Below are 12,948 nucleotides of genomic sequence, written 5' to 3'. Positions count from 1 at the left end.
GAACACAGGGCATGAGCCATGTAAGGTGGCCTGCAAGGACCTTAGCGTATAGGCCTGCAAGCACTTTAGCACCCTCCCATTTCTGTAGACCCAGGCAGCCAGCATGAGGCATATTTCTTGTGGGCCACCATGCTGATGGGCTGCATTTGACTTGTGTGTACATTGTTGGTTGGGTTACAAGTTGTTCAGCGTTTTCCATACTGTGCTGGCAGAACGTTCAACTTTATGCTACTTTGAATACAAACCTATGTATGCCAGTCAGTTTGGAACTGAAACAGAGCCATCAAATAACAAAGCAGCAGTTTCAACATACTTGGGGGACTCGCTAGGGAATAAAAAGGCATTAAAAAAGAAAAGTCCGACAGGGTCCAATACACTTCCATATTTACAGACTATTGGCAGCTGAGCAGGAGAAAGGGTCTAACAAACTAGAAGTCAGAGTCTGATCTTATAAATTAAGAGTCTTATCAATTAAGTCTGTAGATGATAGCAAATGAGACACAAGCCTGGATTACATGTCACACCAAGCCAAACCATGGCTTAATAGGACTGTGCAAGCGTATAGGTTCCTGGGAGGAGCTTGCAGCTGTTTTGTTCCTCTATCCCTTCTGCCACCATTGATACTGCAGTTCTGTGAGTTTTCAGGGTTGGAACCACCACTAGAAGGCTTTGCCTTGTGCAGTGGATCATCCTCCCCCCGTGCATCCCTTAAATCTGTTCTGGGACTTTTCTTAACCCTCTAGAGCAGATTTAGGGATGGTGTGGGGTGTGTGCTAAAGTGGCATCTTATATGAAGCAAATGGAGAAAAGTCTTTAGCGGCTTTTAAAAATTTAAACTCTTCCACGCTATTTCTAAATTGACTTAACAGGTGGAAACAAAGAAGATAGCAGAGAACCTGTCTGTTGTTTCAGACCTTAAAGTGCACAAGGAAAGGTGTGACAGGTCTGACTCTCTTTCTGCCCCAACCTTCCTTATACCCTCCAAAATGTTAAGAGCAAAAGAAGAGCCTGGGGGATCAAGCCAATGACCCATCTAGTCCAGCATCCTGTTTTTACAGTGGCCAACCAGATCCGTATGGGGTTTCAAATCCTTTGAGGTTTCAAATCCATCTAAAGAGAGGTCCCTAGTTAGCCTTAGCTATAATTCAGTATTGGTGCTGATGTAATATTGTATCCTACAGATGGGAGGTTTGTTCTGGGGAAGGGCTGGGGGAAGAGCATACAATCCTATGTCCTGGTCCCAGTGTTATAATTGTAATTTGTAGAACCCTTTCCTTAAGGCAAGCTAGTAACCTTGCACCCTCCACACTTCACAATGGACCAAGGAATGCTGCACCAGCCTGTCTCTTCTTATGTGGTAAATGACCTGTATTTCTAGTGCATGTTCCTCATAGACCCTGGAACATCTTGCAAAGAGCTCCATATCCTCCTATAAGAAGTAGTTTTTAAAAAGAAAAAAGTACCATCTAGGCTGATGTAATGAATTTTCCGTAGCATTTTCTTGCCAGATAATGACTTATTTTTGTAGTAAGGAGGAGCCTTATAGTGTCAGGTCTCTTCTTTGAGGGATGCCTGCCAGGCGTTAATTGCTGAATGGCTTCCCATTAGTGGCCCTCCCTAGGTGCAAATTACATTGGAGACTACTTGTTGTGACACGGCTTGATGTATAACATAGGCAAGAGTTTCAGTGTTTGAAGAAGAACCTCCTAGAGACATTGGTATAAAATTTTGCAGTTTTAATTGTTTGGTAATTTTTGCTACTTCATACTCCAATTAATTCTGGTAATTAGTGTTTTATGACCCTTAATATTCATAATTGGATATTAAATGTCCATGCTTTTGTTCTTTCCTAAAGTGATAAAGGGATAGGTCCCTTGTTTAGATTTTATTATATAATTGCAAAATTCTTGGTTTACACCAACACTGTTCTGATAATTTTTCAAGCCACGTCTGGACAATATGAATTAAACAAATTACATTGATTTTCATTGAGGAATGGAGTACAATATATTTCTAATGCATAAAATGTAGATTTATGTATATTCATTATCTCTTCCATAGCCCACTTTCATTGTTTGTTATAACTTGTTACGCTTAGTTGATTAGTTAGGCAGAATGTGTTTTAAAAGGTTTCATTATGAGGATTTACCATAAATAGTAGGTGGTGGGTACTACTTTGGAAAGAGGTATTCTTTTCATAGCTGAGAAAGCCTCACCTAACATGTTGCCTGTCACAATGTATGGGCGAAGGAAAAATGAAGTGCTTCAGAAGTATTGTTTTTGCTTAATCAACTTAATTTCCTTTATTAGATTGGCCTTACAGTAAAAAAAACAACTTATTTATTTACATTTATATCCTTCTTTTTCCCTGTGGCTTACTTTCTCATGAATATTTTTCTTTTCTTTTTTCTTGCAGGCTTTCACAGTCATGAGTACTCCCAACCAAAGCCAAAATCCAGAAAAGCAGCCACATGACCTGAGTATAGATATTTTCAGCCACACTTTGTACTGGACCTGTGAAGTCACAAATACAATCAATGTCCACAGACTAAATGGGGAGCAGATTGGGGTGGTGCTCCGGGGAGACCATGACAAGCCAAGGGCCATAGTAGTAAATGCTGAGCGAGGGTAAGGATCTTTTTATTTTGTAAGAATTAATGGCATGTCCACATTATATGAGGCTTTGTAAAGTTTCATACAGCCTGAAATGTATCCTGTTTTTTTTCCTCTGGAAAGCTTAGAGTAGCTTACATAGGGTTGCATCAGCAGACCACTGGTAAGGCTAAAACCTCTTTAGCTTAACAAATACAACCACCTTCAGGCCATTTGAGGCAATGTATTGGAAGAGTGTCAGGGACAGTCTCCCAGACATCCTGTTTTTGCTGCATGTTTGTTTTAATTTACTTACTAATGTTAATGGGATTTCTCTGCTCTGCTCCTCCAAAGGGCAAGTTATTGGCCAATCAGTTCTGAAAGTTGAGCAGTAAAGTCCTATTTAGGGTGTAGATTTTTAAAACATTTGGGTCAGGGTGCAAAGTGAGAGTACAATGGAAAAGTTCATTCTACAAAACTCTGCCTACTCTCAGTGGTTGTTCATACTTGTTACCAGATATATGTATTTCACCAATATGCAAGAACGAGCCCCAAAGATTGAGCGTGCAGCCTTGGATGGCACAGAGCGAGAGGTGCTTTTTACTACTGGTTTGCTCCGACCTGTTGCACTGGTGATTGACAACAAGCTTGGAAAGCTCTTTTGGGTAGATGCGGATCTCAAACGAATTGAAAGCTGTGATTTATCAGGTGCGTTCTATTCCATTTAAATTATGTATAAAGTTTTTAAATCTTTTCCTTTTTGTAAAATGTTCCAGGATTTTTATTTTCCTACCTGTTTTATTTTTCTAGCGAGCTGCAAAAATTGTAAGTGGCAGATTTTTGTCTAGCATACTGATGTTACAACATAATTCTGAGATGGTAATACAAATTCCCCTAAAGCAGACTTTATGTTAATTGGTATGAAGTCCAAAAGCAATTCGTACTGTTTATGGGTCACTGCCTTAGCAGCTTTCCTGCTTCCCTGTGTTTGTACTTGTTACTTCCTGGTGTGAAATGTGGTCATTGCATGTATTTCATAATCGGCTTTCAGTACCAAATGAACACTGCAGAATCTGAATGTTGCTGATGTTGTTTCTGCCCTGCTTTTCTACTTGCATACCCAGAGCAGCTTATAATAAATGCATAACGAAAAAACTAATGAAGCTATGCAAAAAATCAAAGTAGCCAACCGTAGTGATATATAACATCAAATAGAGCTAATGCTAAAAAACAAGCAGTAGCAGTAGCTAAAAAAGCTAAAAACTACATATGAAAGCCCACTGAAATAGGAGCGTCTTTGGATTTTGGTAGGAGACACTCAAAAGAGGGGAGGTGATGGCAGTTGTAATCGAGGAGGCCCAGGCAGCCCAGACCTCAGTGGCTAGGAGTGCTTTTTACCAGCTTTGGCTAGTAAGACAGCTGCAGCCGTTTCTGGACTGGGATAGCCTGACTACTGTTGTCCATGCATTGGCAACCTCCAGGTTGGATTAGTGTAATGTGCTGTTTGTAGGGCTGCCCTTGAGGTTGGTCTGGAAGCAGCAGCTGGTGCAAAATGCGGTGGCACAACTGCTCACTGCAGCAGGATGCCCCGCTGTTGAAAGAATTGTACTGGCTGCCAATTAGCTACTGGGCAAATTCAAAGCTCTGCTTTTGGTGTACAAAGCCCTGTGCAGCTTGGAACCAGGACACCTGAAAGACCATCTTACCCCTTATATACCCAGTCAATCGCTATGCTGTGCAGTTGAGGGCTGCTGCAGATACCATCTTATCAGGAGGTCTATTCCGCACAACATAGGAAATGGACCTTTAGTGTTGTGGCATTTACCTTTTGGAACTCCCTACCCTTAAATATTAAACAGGCACTATCTCTGTTATCTTTTTGGCGCCTACTGAAGACCTTCCTCTTTCAGCAAGCCTTTTATGTAGAGACCATATCCAGCCTGTGTCTGTGTTGGAATTGCTTTTTTAGATGTTTTAAAGGCCTTTCTGAAAAAGATGTTTTTTCAATTTGTTTTAAGTCTTTTGTTTTTAAGATGTTTTAGAGTGTTTTTAGTGTTTTTGTTTGCTGCCCTGGGCTTTCTAGGGGGAAGGATGGGATATATGTACATACATACATACATACATACATATGTCAATAAATAATCAAAATATTCCAAAATATCAAAAGATGTTTTGAAACGGACATCAGAATTCTATGTATCATGCTTTTTTGGTATACATGTTTACTTTGAATTAAGTCCCATTGCATTCAATAGGACTTACTCCCAGGTAAATGGGCATAGGATTGCATCCTGAATGACACAATTATTTGACTCGCAATGTATCAATATCCTTCCACATGAAAGAATTGAAATTTGGTACACCTCTAGTTTAGGTCATTGGTACGGATTTAAATATGGGATATTTTTACAGCTTTTTTACAAAACAGGAGACTCACTGTTTACTTTTAAAGGTTTATGGTGTTATACACTAGTGAGTAAACTGAAATTTGGAATGCACATAGTTTGATACTCCAATTGCTAGAAAACGTTTATAATGAATCTCTTCCTCAAAACCTAAAACAAAGCACTCTAAGGAACATTTACACTCAGATATTCCAAGGTACTTTCACATCACCCAGAAATCTGAGATACAGCTTATTTGTCTTCCTGCTGCTTTGATCATTAAAAAAAATTGAAATAGGGCTTTTATACACCTCTATATATAGGAGAGGAATTTTATTTCATGACAGAGATAGCATGGAACACATAAAAAGTCATACATGGGACAGAATGTTGGGATATGGGAGTTCTGTTTCACCTTCACATGCTTAAATTAGAATTAATTAGTAATCTTGTATCTTTATGTGATGATGGTCCTTTCTGTCACCTGTATATTTAACATTATTTCAAAATCAAATCCCATGTTAAAAAAATCAGTTGGACTTTGAATGAGGGTATGAGGGCTTTCAGTAGCAGCCAGGCGTGCCTGTATGCTCACAAAATGAAAGTTTCATTTATTAGCATAATATAAAGACGAAGTGCATGTTGTATTGGCAGAGACTAGTCTCTGGGTGTTTTATGCTGATAGCGATGTTGGTGAAGATTCAGCCATAAACATAATATTGCTTGGATGTTAACTGTGCCAAGTTGGGGCAGTTGAAAGCTCCTATTCTACCTTATGTGTTCCTCTGGAGAGTTTCATTTTTCATTGACCTAAGCATTAGACTTGTTCAAGCAATGTGTGCATTACTTGCAGTGATGTCTGATATAAAATGCTTCCTCCTCGCTCTTGATTCAGTGCAAAAAAAGTATTTATTTTATTATTAGGAGACAAAAAGCAAGGGCCTGTAGCTTTATTGAAAAGAAGAAAGAGTATCTAGATAAAAGGGTATTATAATGTTTATTAATGAGGCAATATGAGTCACATAAATGATTGTTTGATTTGTGCATATTCATTTTAATGCAACTCATTATTACTCTTCTGTTTGTGCACACATTAACACACATGATGCACCTAACCTGCTCCATATTATCAGCACAGATGACAAAACAATAGGTCGGTTTGAAAGGTCTCATGCCCACCGTGTTGATATAAACAAAATGCATATGCTGAGTTATCTTTTAATGTAAGGATAATACCTTGGATCCTAAGTCGTTGACTCAAGAAAGCTCACAGAAGGAATGTTTCCTGTCCCTTTCTCTGCTCTGCAGCCACGCATGTCCTCCAAAAAGCCCTCCTGAACAATTTGGGATGTGATGGGAGGCTGCTGGCAGGAAGAGTAGATGGGAATGTTTTCTTCCATGTACTTGCTTTAGTTAACTTGGGTCCTGAGGTAAGCCAGTATCTATTAGCATGCTGCTGTGAATATCATCTTCTCTCTGCCAGTTTAGATGGGTGAACCTCTTAAACATTAAAAAGATACTGAATCGTGCTATGCTGAAATCCAAAGTACAACAGCTTAGCAGTTCATTAGGTTGTGTTTTTTTTTTGGCAAAGGTGACAGTTCATGTAGTCTTTTCTGCAGGCTTTCCAGGAATATGTTTCTTTATCTTCTCCTTTGAAAAATGTTCTGTTTCTTGGATCCTTGGAAAACTGTGGAGAAGCTTTAGGTTGGTTGTAATAGGGATAACAACGTTTTACAAATTTTGTTAATAATAGAAGTAAAAGGAAATTGTGTATTCATAGGAAATCTCTCAAAGCCTGTGTGTGTATATAAGTGAGATGTCTGTCTGTCTCTCTCACTCACACACATGCACACACGCACACTATTTCTTTCAAGCAGGTTACATTTGTTTACTATTAGAAATCAGAGCAATTAATTACTGTGGGCATTAAATACTTGGTAATATAATCTGTGTTGGCTTACTAGGAAAAATAATGGATTGCTTGATCAAATTTAATTTATTTGGGAAGCCCAGAATATAGCCAAAGCATAATAGCCAGCATCCAAAGAACCCTATAACTGGTTCTCAAAGGGTGTATCTACACTCCCAAGTCACTTGGCTTTTTACTAGCATGTTTGGCATCTGTTCTCTTTGTTTGTATGGAGAGTTGTCAACCAGCCAGGATTTTACTGGCTAGTAAAAATGAATGTATTTAAGAACTTCTGTGATACAGGATGCTGAATTTGCTAAGCAAACATTAAATAGTTTTTTTAAACTTCAAAAAAAAATAAGCATGCCATCTCAAAAGAAGTATTTTACTTTCAGGAGCTAACCGTGTGACGCTACAAGATTCCAATATTCTTCAGCCAATGGGTCTGACAGTGTTGGGAAGTCATCTGTACTGGATTGACCGCCAACAGCAAATGATAGAAAGAGTTGAGAAAGCCAATGGATACAAGAGGACAAGAATACAAGGTCGAATTGCTCATCTAACAGGCATTCATGCAGTTGAAGACATAGACATGGAAGAATTTTGTAAGTTTTTTTACAGTACTATATACTTCAGATTTCTCCAGTGTTCGATACCTTAATGTTTTGAGCAGGATGTATGTGAGAGTCTTCATCTTCACATAACTGACCAAGCTCCTGAGGTCACTTCTAATAGTACAGAACTTCAGAAGGTACTGGTGGGGTGTTATAGAATGTGATATTTTGATGATGTTGTGATGTATCTAAGAAATGTGAACATTGTTCTTAGAAAAAGGTGGGGTGGTATTCAGTGGTAGTCCTACTTAGAGTAGACCCATTGATGTTACTCTGAGTCTTAGTTGAATACAACCCATGACATATTTCTACCCTGAAGAAATTAGTTGGACAACACACAGGTAAATTCATTTTGTACTTGGCATTAAGTAAAACTAGACGAAGGGTATAGAACAGCAATGACCAGATACTTGGTGAATCACATGAGCTTTCTATGTCTACTAAATCTGACAACAGTTGGCAGTTAAATCATCTTGGTCTGTGTGAAAATTAATCAACATTTTTTTTGCCTATATATTTCACATCACCATTATGTTATAATAACAAATATCTTTTTGTAAATCTGAAAACTAATAAAAGGATTGATTCCGTGTTAAGGGGTTAACTTACATTATAAATTCATCTAGTATATTTTAATGGCAAGCTTTGTGTATTTAGTCACACTTCAAAAGAATTCCCCTTGAGCATTGAAAATCACAGATCAGACCTTTAAAGCAAAATCTCTGTTACAGCAAACACTATTGGGGGGGGGGGTTGTTTCCTAGAGGTCAGCTATCTGTGCTATCTGAGCTTGTGTGTTAAATGTTGGCTGTTAAAAGCAAAGGTAAACATCAAAACCAAAAAAAGCATGGTGAACTACAGGGTTTTTTAACTTCACACCTGAATGAGCAGGTAGAAAGCAAAAAATGACTATTTTAGTTGTGTGCTTTCCCCTTTAGTTAAATTCATCATACTTGCTTGTGTCCATCAGTCTTTGGATCACAGGTAATATTGGACTAGTCTCAAGAAAAGATGTGAGTAATGTTAGTAATAGTTCTATTTAGGGTCCTGAAGCCTTACAGCTTAAATCCTATGTATGTTTTCTTGGAAGCAAGTCTCATGAATTCCTTAGGGACTGCTACTAAGTAAATGTGCATAGGATTAGAGAAATACAGTGCTCTCTTAAAGTATGTTTGAATACAGTAAGTATAATTTAGTTCAGCAGGACTTGCTTAGTGTGCCTAGGATTATAGCCTTACAGTGAAATTTGGAGAGCCGTATTCTGTTCCTAACTTGGGCATAGGCTTGAATTGTCAGTTTAGCTGCTTGTGCACCCCTGTCCCTCACAAACCTTTCTTTCAATTAAGTTAACTTTGAAGAGGGATATTGACTTCTCAATGCTTTTAAGAATCAGGTGTACAAATATGGTTCCTCCATCTTGTAGGGGAAAAAAATCACAATGGATTTGTATGTTTGTGTTCCTCTGTGTATACAGGAGTTGGTTTACCTGTTTACTGTGAGTTATGGTTTAAGGGTCTTCCCAGACAATTGTTGTCTCATGCAATAAATATTTCGTTATCAAGAGAGTTTTTGTTGCTGGGATGTTGCATTTCCACCTGCACTTACAGCAATATTTTGCCAATGTGAAAGACTTCCACCAATTAGTTTGTGTTCTCCTTCCTCCCACGTTGTCAGGATGAGGATTTTGCCAGCATTTGTTTACTTTGTTTCCTTCAATTTCAGCTTGTCATGTGCAGCCCAGGGATAGTGGTATGTCCCTGAACCAGGCAACTTCAAGCCATGGGTTATGAACTTGGCTTGTTTAACTCACCAGAGTTTTTGATAAATCATGATCTCTGGTTCACACACAACAATAAGCTGATTTTAGGAGTAACTGAAAGTAAGTCTGGCAAAGTCCTTGCATAAGGGAGGAAATTGTTCCAGCTTGTGTGCATAGCACTAAACCATGGTTTAGAAATGCATGTGAGCATGAGCATTGATGGTGTACATGTTTTCTCAAGTGTAACAGATCTCTGCTGGACAGCACCTAGGATAACTACTTTCATCGTTTAGCATATTCCTACTGTTAGTATTGGAACACTTGTATAACTTCTTTAAAAACATAAGTGGCAAACACCAGCCAGGATATCTCCCCCAACCTCCTTGCTTTGCAGCGGTGCCCCACTAGGGAACTAAAAACAGAAGCAAAGTTCCACTGTTGTAAGAAGTGTAGTTTTCCAAGGCTATACATTCACTCTCTCCAAGGCTGTGCACTCCATTAACTCCCTCCTTTCTTTGGGGGTAGAAAAAATCCACTAGCAAATGTGAATAGTGCTATTCCTTCTGTTGCAATGTGCATGTACACACACACACACACACAAATACTGTGGGAGGTGTGTGTGTCTCACATTACTGGTACTAGATCTGTACTGGCACAAATATAGTGCTAAGGAGAAAGTCTAATATTTATCATGCAGGAATAACCTAAGAGAATCTTCTGTCACACTTTTTGCAACAGTGTAACTTGACAGAGACATCTCCTTCCAAAATAATTCCCTAACCTACAATGCCATCATGAAATTGAGGTTTTACTCTTCTGGCACTGTAACGCCAGTTAACTATGCCATACTGACATTTTGTTTCCAAAATAGTTGACGAAAGTACATCCCTCTAGGATTTTTCAGACAATCTACATCTGCTTCCAGCAAAAGCATTTTTGAGAATAGTGGCCTATGAAGGTTCTTAAGAGCATGTATGTCCATACAGGATTTCCTTGTGGGAATTGTGTTAATCCCGATGATAGACTGGAAAATTAGTGGCATCAATTATGGTGGCTCTGTCAATATGAAAGAGTGTTGCACTCAGTGTATTGAAGCATTAAATCAATAGCAAAGAACAAATGGAGTTAAGCTCTTGTGTTGTCCATTAAACTCGCTCATACTGTAAGACCTCTCCCCATATCTGCTTATTAATTACCATTTGAAAACCAACTAAAATATACTAACCACTGTACACAGATTAAAAAGAAGACAATCTTTGCCAGCAGGCTTACAAATAAAAGACATGGTGCAAGAGGTGAAAGGGATAGGGAGGGAAGAGGAAAAAAGCAAATGTGGGCAGGTCTTAAAGCTGAAAATGTCTTGTAATAACCAGCTTGTACAGAAACAGTTCAGAGAGAGGAAGAGCCAGCTACACCTGGCCTCCTAGCTAAACTGGTGGAGTAAGCCCTGCTGTCTCTCCTCTCCCACTGATGTAGCTAAATGGGATGTTTGCTATAGAATGACAGTTGAAGGAGGGAGGAACCAAATGGAGCTGGCTTCTCAGCAGAGTGGGTGGAGTCTCCCTCTGGTACAGCCAATTGGAACTGCTGCTACAACAACAACAAAGCACTTTTGCTCAGTCCCTTAAAATGTAAATGTTATTACATGAAAATATTTTTTTCTTTATTTATAAAGCTGCACACCCATGTTCCCGGGACAATGGTGGATGTTCACACATCTGCATAGCAAAAGGAGATGGAACACCAAGGTGCTCATGCCCAGTTCATTTGGTACTTCTGCAGAACCTCTTAACGTGTGGAGGTAGGTCATCTTAAGTGGAAGCTTTCTGTTATGTACTTTCAGTAGAGGTTCACAAGTTTTTTAGGCTTCAAGCTTTTTAGATGTTACTGTCTTCTATAGGCATTATGCTTCTTTACAGGTAGAATTACATGGCCAATTCATACACGCAGGTCGTCTCTAGTTTCCCCTCAAAATGTGACTATGATACAGACTCAAAAGAAACTTGCATGTCATGTTTTCATGCGGGGATTAGAATTTGTCATGCCAACATTAGACCATTTTTAGCTAAGACAGAACTATGCCTCTTTGATGTTTTTGTCAAGAGGGAAAGCATTGTAAACATATATTGCATTTTAAGCAGCATATATATTTCAAATATTTACACTTGAGTTACTTTTGTGGTTCTTTGTTCATTACTGAGGATACGATGTAAGGAAAAGTAGCAAAACTAATGTCTAATATATTTTAGTCTCTTGGGCTCTGCATGTTGGTGAAATAAAATGAAAAATGTGCAGGAAAAACCCAAAGCCAAGTATTATTTTTCCCTTCTCATTTGTAAAGAGCATGTCTGACTGGCTCTTCCAGTCGCAGCTACCTTATATCTACTCTCCTGTCTAGCTAGTCACTCCACCTTTCCTTTTCTGAATGTACTTGGGAATAAAACCATCTTGATATCTCTGTGTTGTGTCCAGTGGTGGCTTCGCAGGATCAGCAAAAATTGGATGTCTTGCCTTGCCTGGTGCTCACAGAAGAACTTTCCACTATTGCAAACTCTTGTTGGGTACAACCCTCTGTGCTTAGTCTTCTGAATTCCTCAATAAACACAGAGCCTGTTTCTTGAGGAGCAAAACAACAACAACAACAACAACAACACCCTCTGTTTTAGGAATAAACAACAGCATTATCTCAGGAGCTGATGCTGGCTTTAACAGGTCATAGTTGGCTTAATGAGCCTACATTTAATCTGAAATTAGGCCACTCCTTAGGAACTCTGCTTTCAGAATTTTGAATATAGAACTTGGTTTTTAAAGTCCCACCCTAGAGTTTTGACAATTGTTATTCCCTGGTAGTCAAAGGAGGAGGGTGGGGGAAATGGCATAATCATCCTGTGATAGTTAGATGTAAAACAGCTGATGTCCTGTTACTCAGCAGCAGTGTATTCTGAGCTCAAAAATGTACCCAGTTCTGGTGTGTAAGTACTTTCTTTATGATGCTGTCCTTATTCTAGCCTATATCCTACTCATCTCTTACAGTTGGGTTATATTTATTAGTAGTTATATTTTCTGGAGAAATAAACATCTTGTCTCTTAAGGAAAACTTCTCATGTCTTTTCCAACATTTCAACTTACTGCTTCTCTTCTTAAGTTTACTTTGGAATGCTTGTTTCTCTTACGTGGCATATTTGCTGGACTATGAGTTCCCCAGGGAGAATAATTTCCCTTATAAACAGTTTCTGTCTCACGACCACAACATGCTTTGTGGTATGGGAGATTTTGTATCTATTCTGCAAAGTAAGAAATAGTGTATTTAGCCTATGTTTCTGTTTGCAAGAGACTGCCAGATTCTTTCTTCCTATTGTCATGTTGTGTTCTGCTTCATTCCAATAAATCCGTGCCTTTGCTTTTTCTTTCTTTCTTTTTATTCCTAATCTTGCTCTGTGTCCTGGATATAGCAATATCTTATAGTAGTTTGATATTATCTACTGCCTTTTTTCAAATATGATTTTTTGTATTTTTGATCAGCTGTCATTTGCATTATAACGCTATGAAGGGCAAACATCTCCTCTAGGGGAAGCATGGAGGTGAGGGGGAAGAACTAATCTATATCTCTGTTCCCTGCAGTATTTGGTCCTCTTGAATACTGTTGCTGCTAATAATAATAATAATAATAATAATGATGATAATAAC

General features: G+C 38.7%; 1 protein-coding gene across 1 annotated transcript in view; it reads left to right on the top strand.

Moving 5' to 3' along the window:
• LRP5 (LDL receptor related protein 5) overlaps positions 1 to 12,948 on the top strand; it is a 155,895-nt gene that overhangs the window by 127,585 nt on the left and 15,362 nt on the right. The window contains exons 14-17 of the mRNA XM_061609954.1: positions 2,417 to 2,628; positions 3,110 to 3,300; positions 7,284 to 7,493; positions 10,937 to 11,062. Coding sequence (XP_061465938.1) covers positions 2,417 to 2,628; positions 3,110 to 3,300; positions 7,284 to 7,493; positions 10,937 to 11,062 — 739 coding nt within the window. The remainder of the gene's footprint in view (positions 1 to 2,416; positions 2,629 to 3,109; positions 3,301 to 7,283; positions 7,494 to 10,936; positions 11,063 to 12,948) is intronic.

The sequence above is a fragment of the Rhineura floridana genome, chromosome 2, assembly GCF_030035675.1.
Source record: "Rhineura floridana isolate rRhiFlo1 chromosome 2, rRhiFlo1.hap2, whole genome shotgun sequence".
In the NCBI taxonomy this organism is placed as follows: domain Eukaryota; kingdom Metazoa; phylum Chordata; class Lepidosauria; order Squamata; family Rhineuridae; genus Rhineura; species Rhineura floridana.
Note: the sequence above shows the minus strand (reverse complement) of the source record. Positions and strands in the feature narration are given on the sequence as shown.